General features: G+C 32.0%; 4 protein-coding genes across 5 annotated transcripts; 2 read left to right on the plus strand and 2 right to left on the minus strand.

Moving 5' to 3' along the window:
- Positions 1-374: 374 nt before the first annotated feature.
- On the minus strand, positions 375-1,970 carry LOC126656002 (non-specific lipid transfer protein GPI-anchored 31-like). Its single transcript, XM_050350438.2, has 3 exons — positions 1,484-1,970; positions 1,365-1,391; positions 375-730 (listed from the first exon to the last, which is right to left on the minus strand). The coding sequence occupies exons 1-3, from the start codon at positions 1,842-1,844 to the stop codon at positions 573-575; spliced, it is 546 nt and encodes a 181-aa protein (XP_050206395.1). The 5' UTR covers positions 1,845-1,970; the 3' UTR covers positions 375-572.
- Positions 1,971-8,669: 6,699 nt separating this feature from the next.
- Positions 8,670-11,238, plus strand: LOC126665095 (probable inactive receptor kinase At2g26730). Its single transcript, XM_050357794.2, has 2 exons — positions 8,670-9,391; positions 10,482-11,238. The coding sequence occupies exons 1-2, from the start codon at positions 8,869-8,871 to the stop codon at positions 11,150-11,152; spliced, it is 1,194 nt and encodes a 397-aa protein (XP_050213751.1). The 5' UTR covers positions 8,670-8,868; the 3' UTR covers positions 11,153-11,238.
- Positions 11,239-12,672: 1,434 nt separating this feature from the next.
- Positions 12,673-21,877, plus strand: LOC126662119 (uncharacterized). Its single transcript, XM_050356008.2, has 14 exons — positions 12,673-12,732; positions 12,902-13,054; positions 14,724-14,797; positions 15,014-15,097; positions 15,220-15,300; positions 15,756-15,836; positions 17,097-17,189; positions 18,772-18,951; positions 19,080-19,147; positions 19,402-19,453; positions 19,841-19,894; positions 19,985-20,077; positions 20,632-20,698; positions 21,313-21,877. The coding sequence occupies exons 2-14, from the start codon at positions 12,913-12,915 to the stop codon at positions 21,402-21,404; spliced, it is 1,161 nt and encodes a 386-aa protein (XP_050211965.1). The 5' UTR covers positions 12,673-12,732; positions 12,902-12,912; the 3' UTR covers positions 21,405-21,877.
- Positions 21,878-22,827: 950 nt separating this feature from the next.
- LOC126664249 (uncharacterized) lies at positions 22,828-26,822 on the minus strand. 2 transcript variants are annotated; one of them, XM_050356544.2, is made up of 5 exons: positions 26,358-26,822; positions 24,661-24,785; positions 24,163-24,477; positions 23,913-24,082; positions 22,828-23,392 (listed from the first exon to the last, which is right to left on the minus strand). In XM_050356544.2, the coding sequence occupies exons 1-5, from the start codon at positions 26,679-26,681 to the stop codon at positions 22,992-22,994; spliced, it is 1,335 nt and encodes a 444-aa protein (XP_050212501.1). In that variant the 5' UTR covers positions 26,682-26,822; the 3' UTR covers positions 22,828-22,991. The 2 variants fall into 2 exon arrangements, with proteins under 2 accessions (XP_050212501.1, XP_050212502.1); XM_050356545.2 differs by having other exon boundaries at positions 24,163-24,474; positions 26,358-26,820.
- Positions 26,823-27,320: the final 498 nt, after the last annotated feature.

The following is a 27,320-nucleotide window of genomic DNA, read 5'->3' on the forward strand; positions in this document are numbered from 1 at the left end:
TTTGGTTTTTTTTCGGTCATTACAGCATCTCTAAACTTTATAAATTTTGTGAGTGCATGACAAAAATCTAAACTATACTTATTTTTAATATATATTTTTAAATTATTTAAAATATCTTTCGTCATTAGAAAATATGTTTCACCTCTTAAAAATCATTTGCAAATTCAATTAATTTTGTCATAATTTAAAATAAAGATAACCAATTCAATGAAATTCAATAAATATCTTAAAACATGGAATTCAAATGAACCAAACACACCCTAAATATTTTTAAAGGAAAATCAATTTGGACTCAAAAGCAGGCATAGATTTTTCCAAAGAATTGCCAGTGAACATAACCAAAAACTCAAATGCACAAGTGAAAACACACAAAATACCCAAACATGAATTTATAACATAACATCTAAAGATGTCAAAACCGCAAAACAAGTTTTAAGGAACCACAAAATGAATTCATATCTACTTTCAGCCACGTTCTCATAAAGAGAGCTGTGCAAAAGATTCAGGAACCCGAAATATTAACTACACTAAATTAGTTCCTCAGACCACTCTGCTACGGCACCACAATTTTTTCAGCTAGTAGAGAATGATGCTATTATGAGGCCAATGACTAGAGATCCAACCGAGATTGTTAGTCCATGAGCGCCGCCTTCTCCCGGAGATGGTGATGGTGCTTGCTGATTTGCGCCGGGGAACACACCAGGTGCAGCAGCAGTAGATGGAGATACACCTATATACATACACCAATTCAATCAAAATCACCACTTGTTATCAAGTTGAAAGCACATGGCCATGCGCAATCAAAAACATTCAAATCAGTAACATCTAAAATGATAAAAACTTAAAAAGAGTCATAAAATACAAATACAACGGAAAAAGGGAGCTTTGCTGGCCAATTTGTCTCTTTAGTATCATCCAAAGTTTATTTCAGCAAAGTGCCAAAGCAAATCACACACTTCAATGATCTTTTTTCTTTTTCTGGGTACAAATGAAACTCTACGGGACACTTGGACACAGCAAAACACTCACTGTTATTTTAAGGATCTTATGTTAAAAATGAAGTTTTACATTTGAAAACGTCAACCTTTTTCTATGAACTGAGATAATACATAATTTAACTCAATAAAGGAGAAAATTTTGAATTGTTTTTTAATTACAGATTCAGTTCCTTTTATCTTTCTATTTCTCTATATAAGATATCAATTCACAATTAGGAACCACATTTGTATAAAACATTTTTTATTAATTCAAATAGACAGCATATCAACTAGATCCGGGGAGAGAACAGAGAATATCAGTAGCAAATAAATAAATACTAAAAGAATACATTTTTATAATAAACAAAACGCTGATCAAGAACATACCAGGAGCACCAGCAGGAGTTAAAGCCACTGCAAAACAAATCAAACCCAAAACAAAAAAATCAATAATCCAAACCAAAAAACAAACAAAAACTAAAAAAAGAAAAGAAAAGAAGACGAACATCCACAATTGGAAACAGAAGGAGCATGAAGTTTGCAAGCAGCAGGCAAAGAAACAGCCTTTGTGACATTCAAAACAATACCCAACTGAGCACTACTTTTGAAAGCCTCACAAAGACACTGAGCATCGGTTTTCAGAACAGTTTGCAAACCAGTACAGCAGCTTTTCTCTGGCTGAGTAGTGGTACTGTCATTCGACACAAAAGACAAACAATCGGCCATGCTCAGCACCAAGGTAGAACAATCCACGGCCGTAGTGGGTGCGGGGGCGGATGCATGTTGATGACCAGCGCCATTGACAGCAACGGCCCAGAAAGTGCAGAAAAGGAGAAGGAGAGCTGATGTTGCTGTTGAGGATGACATTTTTAGAGTGAAATTTGAGTGGGTTTGATGAAAGAGTGAGTGGGTTTGCCAAACATAAATAAGGAGGAGTTAGAGAGAGAAACTCTAGAGAGAGAAAGTGGTGCGTTTGTTTGAAAAGAGAAGCGGGGGCATGTGTAAACACAGAATCACATACGTGTCAAACATTCCATGTCTTTGCTTTACATGCTCAACTCAAATTTTAACTTACAAAAAACTACATTAATTTTTTTTAGTTTTACTAATTTTATTTTAAAAAAATTAAATAATTACTTTTTTAATTAATTAAATTCTCAAAATTTATAATTTTAGATTCAAATAATCTCTAGTTTGTATATTTTAAACGTGTGATTTATTTGATTCCGAAACAGAAAAAAATTTAGGTCGACCGATTCTATTACGTCATCCGTAGAATAAACCATTCATAATATAACACCTCACTAAAATAATAGTAATATCGTAATAATTGTACATTATTTTGAAATATAAATTTTAAAATTTAATTGCTTAAGTTGACTTATTTGATCTGAACACACAAATTTTACAATCTAGTTAATTTAAAAAATTTGAAATAATTTATTCAATTTTAAAATATATATTTAAACATCTGATTGAATATTTTCTTAATTAAATTTATCAGTATTAATTGTTTTTGGTCAGTTTTTATGTCTTTCTTCTCTAATTGATTTCATTACTATAAAAGCTTAGATTTAAGCCAACAATATTCAAATTCAAATTTTACTCCAATTCATTTCCACATTCCTTTATTGGAACATAATCTTAAGAGATTTTATGTTTAATGATATTTTTGACAGAATTTATTACTTGTTACTATATATAAAAATAAAAATAAAACAGTCTTGAAGCATTATCAGACAATTATTTCTATTGTATGGTACATTTTTTTTTACTTTTATTCTAATTTATCTTCAAAATTATCCTATTTCAATAATATTGATTAGATTTAACTACAATTACTCTGTGAATTACACTAAAATTCTTAATTTTTTCTATTTTTAAAATGATAACTTTTTAGGTTTATTTTAAAATATTAGTGCAAAATAATTATTTTCAAAAATATTAAAATATCAATTTTTTACGATAATTTTAAATAAAAATAATTATTTCTGTTTTCTACTCTTCTTGATAAATAAAATTTATGTAGGTTTCTATAAATTTTTATGAACATTAATAATGTGAGATTATTTATAAAACATCCTACTTTTCAAAAGTAATTATAACAGTTTTACTCATATTTAGCTGGTATTCATATTTACAAAATGATTTATTTTCCAATTAGAATTTCCTTCTCATTTTTTTTTTCATTCTCACACAGCTGTCTCTCTCATTTTCGTCTCTTCTTCTTCTCATATTTCTCTTCCTCTTTTCCTATTTTCCCAAACCTCTCTCAAAGAAACCACCTCCTCTCAGATATACGAGTACAAAAACGAGTGTTTTTCCGACGCCGTCTTTTTTCGGTGATTTCTTCGACGCCGTCTTTTTTCCGGTGGTTTTTTCGACGTCGCTTTTCTTCAGCTATTTCATCGACTTCGTCTTTTTTCCGATGATATTCTCGACGTCGTCTTTTTTCTATGGTTTCCTTTCGACATCATCTTTCTTCCGCTGGTTTTCTCGACGTCGTCTTTTTTCCGCTGGTTTTTTCGACGACGTCTTTCTTCCGCTGGTTTTCTCGACATCGTCTTTTAAATTTTGTGATTGTTTATATTTTTTTTTTTGTGATTTTTTAAATTTTTTATGCACAGATTATTATAAATCTATTGTTCTCTTGTTAATATAATTGTTCTCTTGTTAATATAATTGTACTCTTCTTTTGATGCTACTGATTACATACACAACGAATTAATTTATGTTTTTGTGAGTTTTTGTTGTATTTTTGCTACTGATTTCGTACACAACGAATAAATTATATATTTATAATGTTTTACACTAAAAATCATACAATTTACCATACACACACTATGAAAAAAAAACTATAAAGAAGCATAGAAAAACACCATAAATGAACCATAAAATACTAAAAAACAACACCGCTAGAAATATAAAAAAAATATAAAAAAATCTATAAAAAAAATCTATAAAATATAAAAGAATAAAATAATATATTTTTGAAATTTAAAAATTAAACAAGATAATTTTGGAATATAAAAAGATATAAGATGAAAAGGGGTCCAAAATCTGGAGAGCGCGGCAAATAAGTTGTGCGAATTTTTTTAAAAAATATTTAAAAGTTGATTTTCTAGAAAAATGAAAAGCAAATGAAAAAATCACATAATTTATTATACTTCAATTTTTTTTATAGAAGACATTATTATTTTATATTTGTACTATAAAATTTGTACTATAAAATTTTATATTAAGTATTTTAAACTTATAACTTCACAACAACATTCATAAAAGACATTACAACGATAATTCTTTTTTCCTTTTTATGCTATTTATATATTTAAATACATTTTAACAGTAACAGTAGCTTAATTTTCTTTCATTCATTTCCGAATTGTTGCTTATCATATGTATTTTTAATAAATTAGTACTATGTTTAATCATATTTATGTATAATATTATATCTTATGACTATTATTCTACGTTTTATTTTAGATTTAAAAATAAGTTGAATTATTTTTATAATTACAGTATAAGTTTTATATATGTAAGATATATATAATTGATTTTAATTGGTATTTTATTTGAATAGTTATTTATTTATAATTTTTATAATATATTTTTCTTTTAAAAGTTTTTATATAAAATTTTAGATGTAGGAAAATGTATTTTTTATTGTGAAAATATGCTTAGTTTAAACTTTTTTTAAACATATTTATTCTAATATTTGAAACATTTGTTTGTAATATAATGATACTGTTATGTCCAAAAAACGCCTGAAAGCGGGAAGCGTTTGGGGATGCCAATTCGCTGAGACTCATAACAACCATGTTGGTAAAGACTGAAAGGCATCTAATTGTACCATGACTATCTTTTCTACCGATAAAAACGTCCCACTCGCTTATGAATGCATATGACGTGCATCAGAATAAAAGACTTAGATACTTTGATCCAATTAACTCTAGAGACTTGTCATCGGCAATTTTATTGATTTATCAGTAATTCTCAAGATAAATGTTTATCATTTCATGTAACAACATATATAGTTCTCATTTGCATCATACATTATTGAATAACTGGAAAACTGGAAATTGAACGTGTTGGAAATGTAAGTAAGCTGCAAACATGCATTACAATAAAATTACTAGCATATGACTCGATCTTTGACTGGCATGACAAGCAGGTCACATGCGTTCTTAAACAAACATCTAACACTAAGACAATAGCAAACAAAGACATGATTTTATTTCAATTACATGCATAAAGGCTAAGCATATGTATAGGTGAGATCAATTACCATTTTTAATGCCTATATAATCACTAATTAAAACGACCAATAAGCCAATGTGGGCCTAAACTGAATGGTTAAGGCGTCTCTAAGTGCATCGAGAGGTTGTGGGTTCGAACCACACCTCGGTAACTAACAACTAACATGAGACTCTAAAGAGTCGATTTCCATTTTTGATAAAAAAAAAAAAACGACCAATAAATATATATATTTTTAAAAAATTAATATACAAGTATATTTTTAAATAGATTCCATAAAAATATAGAGCCCTTTAAAAAAAATTAAAACCCTAAGCATAGGTATTAATGATCTATATCTGAGACAGGGTATAAATTAATAGCTATTAAAAGTTTATTGCAGCAGTTGTAAATATAGCAGATTTGAAACAGTTGCAATAGACTTAAAACAATGGTTTTTGTTTATTCACCATTGGTTGTCCACCATTGGGAGAAAATGATTTATGTAGTAGTGAACCATATTAATTTTTGTATAGTTACTTTTCTGTCTAAACTTTTGAATATGTTTTTTTGGTACAGAGTGTATGGGATTTTCTGAGTGAGTCTTAATTATGAGATGACACTTGTACGCTTTCCACCTTCAAATTAATCTTTACTCGAGTAGTATAGATTCCTTGAAGGAGATAAATTCGGCCCAAAATTTTAAACAGTTGTATATATATAAGTATAATTTAAATCCGCGACCTGAATTAAGTTAAGAGAGCGTCTTACTAGCTGAAAATGTTTCTTTTTAATTCACAAAGAATACACAAAATTGACAATTCCCTCTTTTTGAGTTTGTTTTGTTTATTGAACATGTTTGGGTCAATATAAAAGCTCAGCAAGCGGCCACAAATGAGAATGATTATACCGACTTGCTAATGCATGTTAATGATACAATGAATACCTTTAGTTTTTGTGGCCCCTTTTCATTCATCATTTTCGTTTCTTTACAGGCATGCAATCTTACAAATACATACTCAAGTGGCCCCAAATATTTGCTCATCTATTTACCAAAAAAGTAATCAAATAACTCAAAATAGTATTTGAAACTGAATTTAGCATTGCCTCTTTTCTTGCGTTTCTATTTTTTGAATCATGATCTGTTATCAATTACCATCATAGTGCATAAAATTAATTCATTCTAAAACTCTTAAAGTATATGATTTTTATTTAAAAAGCTCTTCAACTTCAAATTAGCTCTTTTTATCCTGTTCTTTTATTTTTTTATATTTATAGGCCCTTCGATAAATATCCGTTAAAAGAAAAATTATACACATTTGACAGACATTCATCAAAGGGCTTATAAATACGAAAAATGAAAAGATATGGACCAGAAAGAACTAATTGAAGTTGAGGGGTTTTTAAATAAAAAACGTATATTTTGAGGGTCTTAAAATGAATTAATCCATTTTATTTATATAAATTAAACATATCTTTAATTCTTTCTTTTATATTATGACCATGTCATTTAATATCTCAGATAAAATTTTGACGTGTCTTACAAATTTTTAAAGTTTGAAAATTATTTTATTTTTTAAAAAAAATTAGGGACCTTTTCAGACTTTTAGGAGGTTAATTGAGATCGGAAATTTAAAAAGAAACTACTTGCTCCACGCTCTAAATCATAGGGCCATATTTTTATCACATTTTATTCTTATTGTAATTTTTGTTTTTAAAGAGACATATATTTTAGGCCAAACATCAAAAAAGGTCAAACTTTTCAAGAAAGTTTTACAAAATTCCAAATTTTTCAATTTCATCCGATTTGTTCTGGAACGCATAATTTCGTTTCAATTTTATCCAACTCTAATTTGGCACACACTTTTACTTGTGTGGCGCCTACATGGCGTGCCACACATGTGCCAACATGGCAAAAAGTATGTTAAAAGTGCAAATAAGTTCTTAGATTGTTTTTAAAAAATTATTTACACCCTCAAACTTTAAATCATTTCAACTTAATATTCATATTTAATTAAAAAAATAACTCAATAAAACCAAAATAAATATATTAAAAATAACCCGGACACCATTATTCGACTCCCACCACCGACACCGTTTTTCAGCCGCCTCCCCCGTTCTCCGGTCATCCCACTTTTTTCTGATCGCCCCACCACCATAGCCAGAGTTTTTTTTTCCGGCCTCTGTTCTTCCATGGGGATGAACACGTCCGTTCTCCCATGGGAAAGAACAACTCTGTTCTTCCATGGAAGAATAGAGGCCGAAAAAGAAATTCCGGCGATGGCGGTCGCAAAATAATGGGACGGCCAAAAAATAATGTAGGTGGAGGGAGTTAAAAATGGTGTCCGGTATCTATTCGCAATGATTTGGATCTCTGGTATCCAAGATCACTTCAAAGCATCCGACTCCAAGATAACATTTGAATATCCTGTGATCCACCCAATGCTTCCTTGATACCAATGATTTCAGCTATTCTCGGATTAGAGATACCAACTACATTCGCTGCTCTAGCCTGTAGCAACAAACCAGACCTATCTCGCACCACACAACCAATCCCAATCGACCCATTACCTTGCCTGCAACTCGCATCCACATTGACTTTAATCCACCCATCAGCTGGTTTAGACCATTTAACCTTCTCATCACCCTTCTCCATGCAGACTGAGATGGAAGCTGAACTACTCCAACGAGCTTGTTCTATGATATTCAAGAATAAATCTACTTAAGTTATAAGATACCTCATTCCCCTAAGGCAAAGCCCACGATCACTGCAGACCTCGAAATGTGGATCGTCGCAATCCCATATATCTGGCGATTTCGAGTTATAATGATCAACAGTCCAATTCCGACCACTACATTTACTACAAAGGGCGTAGCCGAATTGATGGAGCCATGATTTCAACATTGTGAGAGCCAAGTTGCAATATGTATTATATGAAGGAGACAATTTGAAAAATTAGGGAGAGCCAAATTGTAAAATATTAAAAGTTTTAGTATTAATTTTGACATTTTTGAAAAGTTGGAGGGCGCCATGGCCATCCCATGCCTCCCCCTCCCTCCGTCACCGCGTAGCCGGGGTTTAAACCTGCGACTTTGACGTTCAGATAGTTGAGGATTTATGACCACTAGACCAAATCCGTATGGGAGAAAAAAAATTATTGATTATTTTTTAGTGAAAAAATATGAATTTAACCAATTATAAATGATTATATTTTGCTTGGTAAAGAATGTTTAATAGGGATAAGGATATTAAAGTAGGATTTTTCAGTAGAAAGTTTTTGAATTTTACGTCTCAGTATTTCATTTTTATTTTCAAACGTATTTTAAAAGCTCTAAAAATTTATGTTCATAATATAATTTTTTATAAAAGAAAATTCTTTTTGTTTTAGTATGTCATATATAATTGGAAATTAATTTGGCAATGAAGACAATGTTAAATTTAACTTTACATAGGATTCATAGCACTAGAATCAATTAGAAAAGGTTAAGAAAGTTTCTTGTTTTTGTGTTCAACAAAGAACGCTAGCTGTAGTAGGAATTTTTTGTTAGCATATCTGCTGATTCCTCCAAGTGTTTCTTCAAAACCATTTCTTAATACACTGAAAAATATTGGCAAACAACTCATGAAGTAGATGAACTTTTCACTTCAGTTAGCAAAATGGGTTCTTCGAATAAATTCGGAACAATGTTGTTGCTGTTCGACCTTGTCGGTCTACTTGCAGTGATTTTACTCTTTATTCTCTACTGGAGAAAGACTAAAAAGTTGAAGAAAATGCTGAAGAACATGAATGCAGGAGAACGAAAGGCGGAGGAGGAGCTAGCGGTAGGCGATGACGTAGAAACGTCGGGTTTAGACGACGAGAAAGGGAAGCTGGTACTGTTGGAGGAAGAAACAAGATTTGAATTGAGCCATCTTTTAAAAGCTTCTGCAGAGGGACTAGGGAAAGGGGTATTTGGAAACAGTTATAAGGCAAAGATACAAGGCATGCCTGCAGTTGTAGTAAAGAGGTTGAAGGATTTGAAAGCTTTAAGTAGTGAGGAATTTATGAAGCAGTTGAGCAGAATTGCAGATCAGAAACACCCTAATCTTCTCCCACTTGTGGCCTATTACTATTCCAATCATGAAAAGTTGATGGTTCATAGATTTGCACCAAAAGGAAACCTATTTAACCTCATCCATGGTATGTTTTTGTTTCACATTTCTTGCTTTATTTATTTATGAGCAAATTACTTTCAGGTCTTCGCGTATGTTATAATTTATATTTTCATCACTTTTGTTTGAATATCAAACGATATGATTTTTTTTACTTTTACTTCAATTAACAGAAATAAGTAAAATTTGATTGCCACATATGTTTTTTTTTACCAGAAAATTTCCCGTTGAAACAAAATTAAAGTTTAGTAATCAAACTGAAAAAAAAGTTAGATAACTAAATTGAAACGAATCAAAATTTAGTTACCAAAATCTAAATAATACAATAATTTAGGTACCTCTAAAATCAATTATCCTCATATTATATTCAAAACCCGAGAAATAGCAAGTCCAATCAACTCATATAACTTAAAAAAGTAATCCAGATCAATTTAATGTTATTTGAGTTGTTGTCGAGTAACTTCTAGTACCAATTACTGGACTTGACAAACGCGTGATTCTAATTGAGTTTTTATTTAGACTTAACGCATTTAAAAAAATCCGACCTTTTAACCCCTTTTCAATCATATCCTGACGTTGAAAACTGGTCAATTTTACTTTATTTTGCATTTTTTCGTTTTAATTGTACCCTAATTTTTCAATTTTTGACAATTTAATTTACTTAAACGATGAAATCATTCGATTAACTAAGCTTATAGATAAAAGCAGATTCATTTTCATTTTAAAAAATACAAATAAGTCCTTTATTTTTAAAATATTAACGAAAAACTATAATCAAATTAAAATTAATTTAACTAAACCTAAATAAATTTTAAACACATACAATTAATATATATGCTAGACATGAAGAACATTTTTGATTTTTTTAATAAAAAAAACGTCAATTTAATATTTTAGGGTACAATTGAAACACAAAAATGCGAAATATAGTAAAATTGGTGATTTTTTAACGTCGGGATAGGATTGAAAAAGAGTTAAAAGGTCGGAGTTTTTTTTCCAGGCATTAGGCCTTTTATTTATTAATTTTTTTTATCCATTACAATTATATATACTTACAGTAATATTGTTATTTTTATATTAAAATATAATTTCAAAACATATAATAATTGAGAATGCAGGAGAAAGAGGCAAAGCAAACAGGATACCATTTCGATGGAATGCAAGATTATCAGTAGCTAGAGGAGTGGCCAGAGCCCTGGAATATCTTCATCTTAATAACTCACAAAGCATTGTTCCCCATGGAAACCTGAAATCATCAAACGTTCTTCTCGACGAAAACGAAACACCTCTCGTTTCAGACTACGGCCTCATCTCACTGATCGCGCTTCCTATTGCTTCTACTCGAATGGCTTCGTTCAAATCGCCGGAATATCAAACGCTGAAAAGGGTAACTAAGAAGTCTGATGTTTGGAGTTATGGATGTCTTCTTTTAGAACTCCTGACAGGAAGAGTGTCGGCTCACTCAGCTCCACCCGGAACTAATGGTGTGGACCTTTGCAGTTGGGTTCACAGAGCAGTCAGGGAAGAATGGACGGCTGAGATATTCGATCTGGAGATATCGGTGCAGAGAAATGCCGCTTCTGGAATGCTAAGACTTCTGCAAATCGCGATCCAGTGCTGCAACAAGGCCCCGGAAAAACGCCCTGAAATGAAGCAAGTGGTGAGAGAGGTGGATAATATTGAAGAAGTTGAATCAGATGAAGAAAACTTGTCGTCGTCTTTGGATCATTCTTTAACGGATGAATCTCATTCCACAAGTGCATCAGCTATAATTGGCGATCAAACATGACAACATATATACTCTTCTTTTCCTTCGGACAATTGTAAGGCTCAAATGGATTGGATGACATGTCAAGTCTCATCTAATAATTTCAAACTACAATGCTTTCTACTTCATAGTTTATTTTCTCCTTTCTCCTATGATATTTGTTTTTACCAGTTATTCTTTTAAACCTATTATCGAGTACTGTAGCCATATTGAGTTTTCAAAATATATTAGAGGATATTAACAAAGCAATAAAATTTAAGCCAAATTATTATAAAAATTTCAAGTGTTTAGCAAAAATTCTCATTATAAAATAACAACAAAATTGTTAATTTATTGCTTTTTATAATTAAATAAAATTATATCAATTTATAATCACTCTAAAATTAATTTCAATCAATCTTAGTAAATTATCTATATCAATAATTAATAAGTATTTAACGAAAAAATAAGGAATGATATACTACTAGCTAGCAATAAAAAAATGTCAACGTCTTATCTTTTCTCCTTTTCTTCTCAACAACACCAATTTTAAAAATGAGTTCTATTTATGTGTGTGTCTGTGTGTGAATGCCCAAATCATTATTGGTTTACTAATATGATGCATTAACTTAGGCTTAATTATTTAAAAAAATCTCACCTCGTTTATACCCTAATTTTATAAAAAAGCCATTTGTACCCAATTTTGGGTTTTTAGTTTTCATCCCTACCCAAAAGCATTATTAGATTGTAGTATTTTCATTTGAAAAAAGTTTAAAATAATACTTCATTTTTAACTCATATACTAATTAGACATTAATGTTATTAACAATACAAAAATATCAACTTCTTCAAAAAAATTAAAAATAATAATAAATTTTATTTAAGTTCTCTCTAAACGGAGATGGAGCGGCCGCCGCTCTTTCTCCGATGAGAAGGAGCAGCGGAGGATCCTCGGCTGGTTTCGTAGGAGATTTTTTTTAATTTATTTTATTTGTATAGAATTAAAATAAATTAATTAATTATTAGAATATATTTGAACATTTTTTTAAGTTGAAGGACTTATTTGTATTTTTTAAAATAGAAAAAAGTATGATATAACCCTCAATTTAGTTGTTTTTAATAATTTCATCTTTTTATTCATTAAATTGTCAATTAAATCCTTATATTGGGTAGGGATGAAAACAAATAACCCAAAATTGAGTATAAATGATATTTTTACAATGTTAGGGTATAAATGAAAAGAAAGTTCAAGATGGAGGCTTTTTACATAAATAGGCCATTAATTTAAGTAAAAACTTGGGGTGTTTTTATCTTTTAACATATTAATAACCAAAAAATATCTAAAATCACTTGTTTGATATGTTTATAAAAAATCAAAACACTAAAATTTAAAATTTAAAAAGATTCATACGTCAATGATATAATTTTTAAATTAGACTCCGATTAAATTTTTATTTCTTAATTCATTTCTTTTATTAGAATTAAATTTGTATCAAATTATTATTGACTATTAATTTATCGTTAAAAATCTAATATAAATACTCTTATATTTAAGGGGCTTGAAATGGTTAATAAAGGGAGAAACACAAAAAAAAGGAAGAGCCACCGGAGATTGAGCTGAAGTCAGTCATTACATATTTCTCTTTTGTCTTTGACCCTTTTTTTTTTTTAAACTTTGGCCTGCTTCTCATAATCGCCGTCTCTGTCTAGCTTTAGATAAATTTCCCTTCTTTTTATAGGTTTTGAAGTTTTTATGTTTCTGGGTATTTCCGATTTGGTTTCAATTTGCAGCAAATCAAATAATGGAGAGTGTGATTCAGAGGTTAAGAAAGTTAGATGCCTACCCTAAAATAAATGAAGATTTCTATAGCCGGACCTTCTCCGGTGGCTTGATTACTCTTGTTTCTTCTCTTGTTATGCTTTTTCTCTTCTTCTCTGAATTCAGTAAGTCTCTTCAATTCTATTTTTTTTATTGCTTATTTGTTCTAATTATGCACTTTTCAATTGTTTTATGATATTATCTTGCTGAATTATGATCCCCTTAGGTTTCTTTTTTGTTTTCGGAATTGAATTATGGATTTTGAATGTTCAGGAACTTAGGTCTTTGAATTGTAATGATCGATTTAGGATTTTCTTTTCTTTTTTTGAAACATGCTTGCTGAATTGACAAAGGTCAAAAAAATGGGTTGTGCTTGTGTAGCATCATTAAGTGCTGGCTGGCGTAGTTCTAAACCATTCGCTGAGTTCTGGCAGTACCTGGAAAATTTAAATTGTTACATGCGGCATAAAGATTATGTCTTTTAAAATCAAAACATGTGAAGTTGTTGAACAATCAAAATTGTAGAATGATGAATGAACAATAAAAGGAATTAAACTTTATTGATATGGAAAAATGTTAACTTTTTTAAAATAAATTGCATAACTTCCTTCTATCCTAGTTGTAAGCTGAACTGGAAACACACATTTTGATAAATTGGCAAGACATAACGTAATTAATGTAGATCTCGGGTATGGTATAACCTGGTCTTGTGGTGGAAAGCTAAAGTAGGATGCCTGAAAAAAGTGAACTGGATTCTAACTCTAATATGACGTGGCTCCAATTTTAATATTAATAAGTTATTGACTAGTGAAATTGGATAAGGGACCTCCCGAGCATTAATATCCAAGGCCCTTTTAATCTGCCATGCTTAGTATGAAAAGATTGCAACTTGAATGATCTTCAACTTTAATCTGCTATGCAAAGTTATTCATTAGCTACTGGCAATTTTCCATTACCAATAGCTGAACCAAATGGGCTCTTTATCTAAAATTGGAAATCTTTGGTTCTATTTTAGTTATGAAGTTTATTTGGCATCTACATGTACAAGGTTACCTCATTTTCAATGATAATTTGCATTTGGTAGGTTAAAGTACATCTGCAAACCAAAGTGAGCCAACCCTAAACCAAATAGTACTGAATTGAAATCGAACATGAGACTTCTCAAGTTAAGGCATCAGTAGTCAGTACTATATAACAATTTTATGGATTATTTTAGGTGTAGAGTAAGGACTTATAGTATATGGATTATTTATAATTTTCCTTGTAGACAAGGTCAGGACACTCTTGTATTATCAGAACTGCATAATGCATTATTGCCTTCTGAAATTTTTTTCTCCATTTTTGTGGATTCTGTATCGAAAACACCTTAAATTTCAAATATTTGAGGCCTATTCATATTCCTCTTGAAATATTATTTCAGCCAAGACCAAGCTTTCATATTAAGATTTAATGACTTTAGAAGATGATCTGAACTTCTTTTATTAGATACTTTCAGATTTTGCTCTTAAGGTATTACCATTGAGAATTCCTGATGAGGCTACATAGACCAGTTGCTAGTTTTTAAAGGTGATTGACTTTAATAGGCCTGGCAGAAATGTCAAAAGGTCTTCTTTGCCTTAGTTACTCGGTAAATGTCTATCTGATCCTTTCAGCAGTTATGTAGCATAAAATGTTGCTTTATCTCATTGTTTTCATTTCCGAATATAGTATCATTTCCTGGATCTGATCTCATTTTAAATTCAAGTTATTGTTTCATATTCATTGGTTATGTGTGCCTGTTTTTGTTTTTTGAAGGATTATACCTGCATACTGTTACTGAGACAAAGCTTATGGTGGATACTGTTAGGGGGGAAACACTACGGATTAATGTAATCTTATCCTACCTGTTTCTTTTGTCTTTAATTTTGTTTCCTTTTTGTATCAAAATCATTTTTTTATATAGAAAATGGTCTTAAATTTGTTAATTAATTAAAGAGTCAATTTTTCTTATTATATTAATATATCACCGAGTTATCGTTGCGCCGTATTTAGGTGTTAGTTGATGTTAATGCTTTATTTATTGCCATTATACTTTTAATGTGCAGTTTGATCTTACATTCCCTGCCGTTCCTTGTTCATTGCTCAGTCTTGATGCCATGGATATCATGGGGGAGCAGCATTTTGATATAGTATGTGTGCAAAAGTAGTTTCTCAGTACATTATTTAGATCTGCACATTTTGTTTGGCTGCCCACTTCCTTTTGGTGCTTAGTGCAATTATTTGATTCTTCTAATTCAGCTTTTTCTTGCAGAAACATAATATAAGTAAGAAGAGAATCAATGTTCATGGTGATGTAATCGAAGTCAGGAAGGATGGGATTGGTGCACCAAAAGTCAGTGAGAAATAAAATGCTTCTCTTCCTCCTCCCTCCCTTCCTCTCCCTCTATTATTATCTCCTCTGTGCACAACCCTTCTCTTTCTCAATGGGAAATATTTTTGACATACAAAAAAAACTTATCCTTCAGATTTATTAGGATCATATTGTACCATTGCAGTAGTAATCATGTTATTATCAGACAATATCCATTCGTACTCATATTTGTATCAAATGGGTCAATAACTGGATGATATTTTTACTCAAATTATTATTAGAAAATGGAGATGCCCATAACAGGAAGATTTTTGGTTTCTAACATGGTTAATGGCATAAATTATCTTCAAATTCTTCTTCAAAAGTTCCCTTTTCTACTACTTTTTAAGTTGTTGAACATTTGTCATGTTATAGTCTTGCTACTTCTTATTTGTGTGCCAGCTCTCCATTGAAACTATTTTTATTACCTTATGCAGATTGAGAAACCTTTACAGAGGCATGGTGGCAGACTTGGGCATAATGAAACTTATTGCGGTTCGTGTTTTGGCGCAGAAACGGTACATTTGATCTTTAGCGTCCTTTTGCTGTCATATTATCTTCCAAATTGCGTATCTGAAAAATGTTGTTGCCACTTAAAATTGGATTTCCCGTCTAGTAGTAAATGACTGGAAGCAATTTGCACATTGGTGTTGTCTTTTAGGACCAGTGCCCATTTAAGCACTAGGTGTTATGAAGGAACTATTAGCTGCTTTTGGACCTTTGATTCTGTTAGGAGTCTTATAATGGTGGTACAAATTTATTTGCTAATTAACCTTGTTGGTATCTCATTCATTTGCCAAAGGCCTGAATTTGGTTTAAAATATATCTCCATGCTGATGTATCTTTATCTTGATCAAAGAACAATTTAATCATTATCAATTTTTCTCCTTAGTTATACTTAAGACTGCTATATTGGTTTCTGTCTTGTTAAAGATAATACTATTGTTGGAGCCTCATCCAACAAATTGAGCTTTTGGGCGAATTGGTTATTGGACATGGTATTAGAGCCTCTATAATTCAATGGTTTAGAGTTCGATTCCTGGCAACTCCCTTTTGATTAATTCAAATATTTGTTCATGCTTCAAGTCCAACGGACATTTGTGTGAGGGAGTATATTAAAGATTATACTATTTTTGGGGCCTTGCCCAACATCTTGAGCTTTTTGGTGAATTGGTTATTTGTCATACCCATTTGTATGTTGTAGATTTATTCACACCTTATCCCAGTTATGAATATTTAACCATGTTTTCCCAAAGTTGGATGCAATTATGATGTCAGATCAGTATATTTCTGAATTGGATGTGCTCTTCGGGTATATCCTGTTATACATCCTCTGGCTACAATGTCAAGGTCTTAGTAAATATATTATATCAATTTAGTCACATGATGTATAAGAAAGACTGTAAGAGTCCTATGATGGAACTGTATTGATGATGAAGTTTGAGAGCATTATCTTATAACTATATTGAAAACAGAACAAAGGCACTAATATAGTTTAAACTACACAAAGACGCATTTCTGGAGTAATCTGATTATTCATGGAGCCACACAGTAACATATCATTATTAAATTTAAGATTCTGGTTTTGAGACAAAATATTTCCAAGTGAAATTAAATGTGGTCTACAAAATATTGAAATGGATAATCTTAATCATTTTGCACTTTTACGTGGCATATGTAGCCTCTAGCTATGACCTAGTGTAACACTAAGTTCCACTTTTTCCTTATTATAAACCTGTATTTTATTAATTCGTCTTTTCTGACTTTTTCTTGTGCAGTCAGATGATGATTGTTGTAACTCGTGTGATGAAGTTCGTGAAGCATACAGGAAAAAGGGGTGGGCATTGACAAATATGGATATGATTGACCAGGTTAACTTGCCAATGCTTCTATTTGACAGCAATCCTTGTCATACTCTTTCTCATTTTTAACAGGATGCAAAAGCATCTAAATATAAATAACTATCCGTGCATTTTGGACTATTGTGGCATATTTACATTTTCTGACTCCCTAGCCAATAAGCCAAACATGGTTATTCTTATATTTTCTTTCAGGAGCGACATGGCATTAATAGAAAGTACTTCTAGATAATACCATCAAGTTGTTAGATTCCATCTTAAAACCAATTGGTGTTAAGTGGAGGTGCCCAACTAAAATTTAAACACGTCCATTAACACACAACCATTGTGGGATTTCCCACTTCAACACTCCCCCTCACGCGTAGCGTGTCTAGGCCGAGCAACAAATTCCCCCACGCTTCGCGTGGGCCGGGCCAAACTCAAATTGTATGAATGATACCATGTTAGCTTCTGTCTTAAAACTAATTGGTGTTAAGTGGAGGTGCCCAACTAATATTTAAACACATGTCCATTCACACACACAATGTGAGATTCACACATCAACACAAGTAACGTAGCTGTATGAGTTAATATGTGTTAAATACTGTTTTCTGTATAGTACATCTAAAATCTTCAACGGAGGTCATTTTTGCCAAAAAGAAAACATGAACATGTAATCTGGTGTTGCCTGCCTGTATATAAATTCTTTTTTGTCTCTTATTGCTTTCTTCTAAATCTTGATTTCATTATGATTTTAGTTTAAGTTCATGATTTGCAACCTTGATCCTGTATCTGGACAAACTGTGATAGGTGATCTCACTATGCAAAACTGATAGTGATAATTAACACTTTATTCTTTTCTTGAGCATTTTGTTAAGATTGTGCATTTGATTCATTTATTCAATACTTTTTGCTTGTGATAACCTTCCTTGTTGCCACTACTTTCTTGTTATTTGAATACTCAAATCTTAATTTTTCAACATGCTCGATCAAAAAAAAGTCTTTGTTCAACATATGCATTGCTTCAATGGAAATATAAATGTAAATATAATAGTAATAGTTAAGATATCGGCACCATGTTTTTCAATTATGCGTTGACTAAACTTTGTCCAACAACGATAGGCAATTAGGCATAGCTTGCCACAATAAAGAAAGGTATTTCATAACTTCTCCAATGTGTATATGAAGGCAAGAAGAAGTTATGTGCTGTCCATTAGAGCAACTCCTTTCGTTTGATAATGAGGGTTCAAATTTTTGTAAAGCTACTTCAGTTTGGGAAGTAAAAGGAAATAAATGAAGGGTTGTTTTGGTGGAAATTATATGAGTCAGTATATTTCAATTGAATGACCCTCTGAAAGTTTACATTATGCCAAAACGAGGAACCATAAGTGAGAACTATTTGTAAAGCCACACAAGTATTTGATTTGACCTGCTGAAGTATCTCATTTTTGTGTTCTGTAAACATTGTTGCTTTGCTTTGGTAAATATGTAGCATTTTATGCCAATGCTCTTATGTTTCAGTTTTGTATTGTTCATGAATTGTGCAATGCCATGAACTGGTATAATTGTAATGCATTATGTTATACTGAGTTTTATGCATGTCCTTATTTTTCAGTGCAAACGAGAGGGCTTTATTCAGAAGGTCAAAGATGAAGAAGGTGAAGGTTGTAACATGTATGGATCTCTAGAAGTAAATAAGGTGGCCGGAAATTTTCATTTTTCACCTGGGAAAGGCCTTTATCAGTCGAGCTTTTTTCTGCAGGACTTGTTTGTTTCTCAACAGGAGAATCATAATGTAAGAAAATTTGGCAGTTGAAGTAGTTTGGATTTTTTCCTGGAACGTTTACATGCTCTTCCTGTTTTTTAATTTTGCTGCAGTTTGAAATTTTAGTTTGATTGTTTCTTTTTTCTTTCTTGATATAGATAAGTCACAGGATTAATAGGCTAGCTTTTGGCGAGTACTTTCCTGGTGTGGTAAATCCTCTCGATGGGTAATCGTTTCTTTCTTCTCTTGCATTGCTAGTTACAGTACAATAATTGCTTTAAATTATTCTTATTAGCATTTTAGTCATAATAATTGAATTTTTTTACCAAATACTTGTGAGATTGAAAATAGCTCATCTTCAAACTCTGTTCGTATCTGAAATTTCTGATTTTCCTTGTTACCTCAAACTTCCTTTTTTTTATTATAGCTGTTTATCTTTATTCTATGTAACGATGATAAGCATGTCTCATTTTTTTTCAGGGTGTCGTGTGTGCATGAAATACCCAATGGTATGCATCAGTATTTCCTCAAGGTTGGTAATTATCAAGGCATTTAATTTTGATTTTAGGATATGCACACAGATTCTTGCCCTCTTTTTGTTTTAGCAGATTGACTTTGGGATAAATACTGAAAAATAAAAAAAATTGATATGGAATTAACGAGTCCGGTTAAATTGCATATTTTCTTATTGGATCATCCTGCTTATTGTAAGGAATAGATTACGTAAAAGTTGAGTTATTCATAGCCAATAGCACACAGTGAAACTATTTCCTGGACAGATATTGGTCAATGGGCATACAGCTACTTTTTGTATGTTATATAAACTGAGCAATTTATGTCTTTTGGTGAGTGTCTGCCAATTTTTATTTTATGTTAAATGTTACCAGCAATCTTGTTACAGATTTACTGTACCTTACAGGTGGTCCCTACAATATACACTCATATAAGAGGCCACACAGTCCGCTCTAACCAGGTATTGCAAAACACCTTGAAGATGACATGTTTATTGCCTTCTGTACTCTTGGAACTATATGCTGAGATGGTCTAGCATGGTCTTTTACAGTACTCTGTTACAGAGCATTACAAAAAATCAGAATTTGTTCGAGCTGACACTCCCCCTGGAGTCTTTTTCTTTTATGACTTTTCTCCAATCAAGGTGCGTTGTTTCTCTATATCGAAAGAAGTTGTAGTATTCCTAATTAGCTATTTTGCACGGAATTTTTTTGAGTCCTACGTTTCTGTTTCCGGAACCGCTTCTGAAATTCCGAAACTCTAATTTTATAATCTATAGTTATCAAAAATGTCTTGTCACCATTGTTTTTACATCATTTGCATGCACTTGCAAATAGGCCTCTTTTAGAAATTAAATGAAATTATCAACCCATTGACTAACCTTTTTCTTTGACTAACAGAATAAAGTGCTAAAAATTACTGGGAGGGTGTTTCTCTTGACGGAAATAAAACATAATGGTGTTTTAACTTACACCACAAACAAGGGTGAATTTGTTTTTATTACTATAACCCAAGGGGGTTACAGTAATTCACACTAACCTTTTACTTGTAAATCTATTTTGGAGTTCATTCTGCTGTGAAAACTCGAATAAAATATTCATCTGATCACTTCATCTTTGCTTTATGTATATGGAACGCTATAATTTGTACGAGTATCAGCTACCTTGTATTGCTTGTCATCAATTTGTCTGTTTGCAGGTGATTTTCAAGGAGGAGCACATTTCTTTTTTGCACTTCATGACAAATATTTGTGCAATAATTGGAGGTAGTTTTCTGTTTATTTATATATTTGCACAAAGTGACACTAGTAATAGACTAATAGTATTAATGCTTTTGTTTATATCTCCTTACATATTCTTTAGGACAGTTTATACCTGTAAGAAAATGGTGACTCGTTTCCCTGTTCCAATATGTCTACCAATAGCACATTTCATCAAATTTCAATATTTAGATAAGACTGTTCAGTTGCAAGTTGTTTATAAATCAAAATCTACTTAGGCTTAACAATTTCTAGATAGTGTGATGTCGCAGCTATGGTGTAGTAACGACAAGAATGCGGTAACCCTGACTGGATTATAACTTTAGTTGGGTTGTAATTGTTTTGTCTGCCAAATTCTAATATCATAGCGGTCTTCAATATCATTTTGGAATTATTTCGAATATCAAAGTGATCTCAAAATTGAAAATCAGAAACTCTGAGCAGTCAAAACTTTTTTCTGTTTATTTGGAACCTCTGTTATTTTCTAGAATACTTTATTTGTTCCGCTTTTTTTCTTTTGTACTTCCATGTAGCTTTTTGAAATTGTGAATTTTTATTTTACCGTTTGAAATTTTTTCTCTTTCATTACTAGTAATTTATAGGGCGATATCCTTTCTTAGGTATTTTCACAATTGCTGGAATAGTAGATTCTTTTGTGTATCATGGTCAAAGAGCAATCAAGAAAAAAGTGGAAGTTGGCAAGTACAGATGATGTTTTCAGTTGATATTCAATGCGTAATTTTTGGGAGGTTGAAGAGCAATGGAATACTTTCCTCAGAAGAGCCCGGATATCCATGTGCTGATTCTTATTTACTCTTAGTTTAGAGGTTATAGGACATAGTGTCGGAATATGAGCACAGTTTGTCCGAGTTGGGTATTCCATTCTGAAACTTATATTTATAACCTGATTTTGTAAAAAATATTATTTCGCTGTTATTTATTTCAGCATTTTCCGTTCCATGGGTTTTGTTTCCGTGCAACATAGTTGTTAAGTAAAGAAGACACATGAAGATGTAGAAGAAGCATCTTCTGGCAGAATACGTGGCCGAGTAAACAAGAGAGCATAGGAATAGGATGATGGTAAGTAGAAAATTCATTCTGCTTTGTAAACCTATAAATGGGATTATGCAATCTTTTAACATAGTAGCAATGCCTTGATTATTCTTTATGGAAGAATTTTGTAAATGGGGTTATGCTATCCTTTTCACTTACTGCTTTACATTTTCCATCTCGATTAACTCCAAACCAGTTAACATTTATGATCGTTTCGTTGCTATTCTTCCAAACTAACTCAAATTTCTCTCATTATATAAATTTAAGTGAACCTCTAAATTTACAAAAACTCATCCAACCCGACATGTAAAGACGTTACACAACTATTCTTTGCAAACCCATATTCGCTTGTCCGTTCCAAATCACAGAAATCGGCTTCTTATTACTTTTTGATTCCAGTGCAATAACTTTTCTTTTTTCTCTCTTCTAAAGTTAAATTTCCATTATTGTAGCTTAAATTTTAAAATGACTCATGATAAAGGTATGAAAATGAGGAGAAAAAAATTGTGTAGTTTTTTTATTTTGGAGAAATAACATGAATTTTTTTATTAATTTTCAATAACATGACTTAGCTTTTTATAAGCAATACATGACATAAAATCTAAATTTAAATGAAAAATATTGTTAAATGATCTTAATCTAGGAATAATAGGAATAGTTAAAAATAAACAATTGGCTGACTCTTAAATTAAAAAAAAAAAAAACAAGTATTTACATTTTAATTATTTTGAATAATTTTTCTTAACACAAAATAAGAAAACTTCAAACTTCATGAATGATGGGTTCTTCCACATTCTCAATTAAGAAACGTTTTTCAGCTAAAAATGACGACCATATTTAGAATTCCTCGAAGATGCTCCTTGATCTTGATTGAATATGCCTCCTCATCTGAAACTTTTAATGCACTATATGTTCCTATGAACTTTCTTCAAGTATGTTTTGTTTCTAATAATGCTACATTTACTATTATATATTTATCAATTGTGCTTTAGTTTAAAAAATGGTCTTCCATATTAGTATTTCTGTTGAATTCTAAAAATTACCAGATAGAATAAATAATTTAATTTTTTTAATATCAAACATTTATCTCAAATAGGCCTTAAATAATTATATTAAAAGATTTAGTTTTTCCAGAAAAGATTTAAAAATCTGAAACAATACCCTTATTAATTTTAACAAAGACCCAACCAGAAACAACAAAGATTTAAACTCATCATCATTTTGTATAGATTGGTACAATCAAATATCAGTCCTGAGTTGTAGCCTCGTCAACTGAAATATGAGAAAACTTGAGCTTAATTGCATCCAACTCAGCATTCTGTCTCTCTTCATTCGTTAGCCACAGCGATAAGCAACGCTCAATCAAGTCGGTTCCCAAACTCGAGGGGTTATTTCCCTCCAAAATCCGTGCTCTTCCGAACCTTGCTATAGTAGCGAGATTAGTATCAGTGGGCTCCTTCACATACTTATCAAGTATGTCTCTTATAGCATCACACCAGATTGGTCGAGCTAACTTGAGGAAGTCGTGCAAAGCCAAGGTTGGGAGATTCACACTTCCCACTTCAGACTCGCTCTTTCCTCCCCTTCCATGATAATCCGATCCTCCGACCTTCAAAAGACCATTAAGATCTGCTAGATCGCTATATACTGCTCAAAAACAACAAAATTATCATACCGTTTCCAGTTCAGTAACAAAAATACTTATACTAATCATAAATTCAACCATTATTCATTAGAATGGTTGGGATACTGGAGAATAGTCATTTGTTTTCAGCAACAAATGGTCTATGAATTATGAAGAGCGACCATAAAATTCTACAGTAGATTATCTTACCAATGAACTGTGTTTTAAGTTGCCCTGCTCTGCTCACTAGAATTTGAGAATTGAAAATGATACAAAAAAGCATCAAGGTATATTAATTTGAATTGCAGGCTACGGAATATAAGAATCACAGGCCACATGGTAAAATCAATCATTTATATTAAATATAATCTACCGCACTTGCTATGGACTCTAGAGGGAACTACATATACATTAAGCAGATGCACATAGTTTTATGAATCAATAGCATTAGATACGAAAAAGACCAGTAAAAGACTAAGGACACAAAGCTGCGACAGGTATGATATAAGAGTGGAAGTGAAATGGTGGGCAGAAAAAACATGCCTGCAAGTTTTCCATCACTTCTATAGACTTCCAGCCCATGAAGGCCAGCATCTTTCAACCTTCTGATGACGGCAACGGGATTCTTCAATGCCCATGGATGAGCCAGCACTGCAAGACCCCCTGTTTCACATATCAGCTGTATTGCATCCTCGGCAAGAGGCTCGCTTCCCCTGTAAACATTTTAAACCCATCACATCACTGATTAAGTATGAACGACAAACAGTAAGAAACAGAAGAATTCGATCATTACGTAGAATAAGCAGGTCCACCATCATATAGATATTTGGAAAAAGCTTGTTTCAGATTTTCAACATGGCCTGCTTCAACCATAGCCCTAGCCACATGAAGCCTCCCAGGAGCAACTCCTTTGCCAGCAATCCTGGCAACATGCTCCCACTTAAGAGGTAACTTGAGTTTGTTGAGCTTCAAGATCATATTTTTTGCACGAAGAAAGCGGCCATCTCTTATATTAGCTAAAAACTTTTCTAGTTCATCAGAGTTTTTTGGTCCACAACTGCTGTAATATGCAAGAATATGGACTGGCTCATCTGCTTCAGGATTGCTGCTGTGTAAATCAAGTTAGTCAGGCGAAGGAGAAAAAAGCTTTGAATTCAACTTTTTGCAATATTTTTTTTATACTCTTTTCAATTTTAATAATTTCTCCCAGCAATAGTTGTTCAGAAACATGATTACAGTAACTGCTAAACAAGGAAGTGCATAAAATAATTACATTATTAATTATAAATACCTTGAAGAATAAATTGTGCTGATCTCAACACCTGGAATTATCTTGATGCCGAATCTTCGAGCTGCTTCTATAGCCTCAGGTACACCAGCCATAGTGTCATGATCTGTCAAAGAAAGAACTTTCACCTGTTCTGAGCAGAGTGTACTGATTAAATCTTGATGCAAGGAGCAGTAAAACATTGTAACAATCAGTATTCCAGCAAATTTATTAAAATAACTTTTTGAAACAAGTATATAGAATGAATATTTCTGAAAAGAATAAAAGTCAATTGGCAAAAGTTCATTGCAATCCAGAAACTTATATTCAGTTTCCAATCAGTCTTAACAATTTCAAGTCATTTCGAGGAAGATTTTGTATAGATGAATGAGAAACTGCAACCTGAAATCAGTAATCTCAGCACATTCTATATTCAATGTCTATACGATAGTTGAACAAGCCAATATGCCTCTAAACTATGATGCACGGAAACTTATCTAGTCCTATGTTTTGAACTTTTATTTACTCCGAAACTCTATTTTAATAACATATACATATAAAAAATACATTTCACCATTTTCCGTTTCAACATTTCTCATTTCAATGTTTCGGGCCAATACATAGTCTCTAGACGAGGACAAATTGAAAAGGTAAATGAAGTAAAGGTTGGTATTCTTCATTTAAAGCTCAATCAAGCACAACCATAATACAATAGAAGCTATGAAGCACAGACACTCCTCCGGAGTGCCGTATTTAGGGGGACACGGCGGGGATACGTACCCGGCACGCCATGTGGCGTGTCCCAACACTTTTGACTGGTCAAAGGGGGGACACGGCGGGGACACTTCTAGTGGCATTTTATGTAATTTTAAGTTTTTTTTTTGTATGGGTTTTTTTTATAAGAAATTTAACTAAATGGGCCCAAACCCAAATACAATTAGATAATAACCTAAACTAAACCATATTGGAATTAGTTTGAATGACTTGAATTTATGTTAGAATTGTTAGTTCAACTTACATATTACGTATGCATCTTATGACATAAAATTCATTTTTGCATCTTGAAACTTTATATATGAGTAAGTATATATTTAAAAAAAAAATAAAAAATTGCCGTGTCCCTGCCGTACCTGTGTTCTATTTTATTTTAAAATGTCATTCCCCGTACCCGTACCCATATCGGTTCTTCATAGGATAGAAGCATTATAGCCTCATTACTCAGTTAACCCTTCATTATATAGTCTAAATTACAGTCATAGCCAATTATCCATCAAATTGTTTGGGCAAAAAAAGGTCAGCCATTTCATTTAAGGGTTATTTGCATATCAAATCCCAACATTTCACTATTATAGCAATTTAATTCCATTCTTTAAAACGTTGCATCGCACATCCAACTTTTCGCGCTTTTGCATCATGTAGTCTATAGTCGTTTTTCACCAAATATAAAGCTACAAAATGTGTACAAAAGCGGCAGCATTTTGCATAAAACGACGTCATAAAACGGAAATGTGCTACACAGTACCAAAAATTGAAGGGTTGGGATGTGCGGTGCTGAAATTAAATCGCGACAAAATGAAACATTAGAACTTAATATGCAAATAAGCCTTCATTTAATCACTAACAAAATCAAATTAAAATAAAAAACATATCAGTTAGCAATCAAAAACCACAAACCAATTAAGATAAGAGCAGTACTATGAACAAAAATAAAAAAAAATTACCCCATTTACATGAGCTCTTTCAACAAGCTTAGAAGGAGACAAAAAGCCATCACTGCATTTAGAATGAGAATGCAAATCAAACACAATTTTGTCCGCACCTCTTCCCAAACTCTTTTGCACACCAAAATCATCAACCACACACGAAGAAGAATGTTCTAAATAAACCCATTCAGTAACAGCTTTTAAAGCTAAAATCTGCTCAGCTGTCATCTTCTTCTTCGTACCTCCGCGCTTTTTCTTCTTCTTTTTCTTTTTGTTATTCTCATTTTCTTTTTGTTTAGTTGGGCTATTATTGTCTTTGCTTACCGGAGGCTCGTCAACCATGGCTGTGCTGCTGCTTTCTCTTTTTTCTTTTTTTTTGGTTTGCAACGACGGGAAGACAAAAGGATAGAGAAATATCTGACAGAGCGAGTTCAAACTCGAAGCACACAAACAAACTTATTTTTTTGATCATAAACAAATTCTTTTTTAGGTTAACCAGTAAACTACTAAAAGCAATCCAACAAAGGATCAATTCACCCCTCAACCTGGCACCAAATATTAAAAGAGTCATTTTAAAAACTTTTGGATCAAACTAACTCGCAACAATGTTAAAGTGCATCGAATCATCCTCGCCAACTCTCAACCCGCATTTAGAACATACTCTTTATAAAATAATTGGTAAAAAAAATTAAATTAATCTTTCATATTTTTTCAATTTTTAAAATTAATACTTGAAGATTATAAAAAAATTAAAATAATTTTTATATATTTAGGAGTGACTTTATTCAGTAACCGTCATCGACTCAGACACCCACCGCCGGAGGAAAAAATCCTCAAAATTTTGTTTTTTCGAAACGAGTAGACCCATCTTCGACATGAAATTTTTTTGTAAAAACAAATTGGCGACGGTTTCCGGTGAATATGGCGGTTAGCGGTGGAATGGAGCGGTTTTCGGTGGGAATGGAGGGGTGAATTGATCCG

Source organism: Mercurialis annua, linkage group LG1-X (assembly GCF_937616625.2).
Source record: "Mercurialis annua linkage group LG1-X, ddMerAnnu1.2, whole genome shotgun sequence".
NCBI lineage: Eukaryota > Viridiplantae > Streptophyta > Magnoliopsida > Malpighiales > Euphorbiaceae > Mercurialis > Mercurialis annua.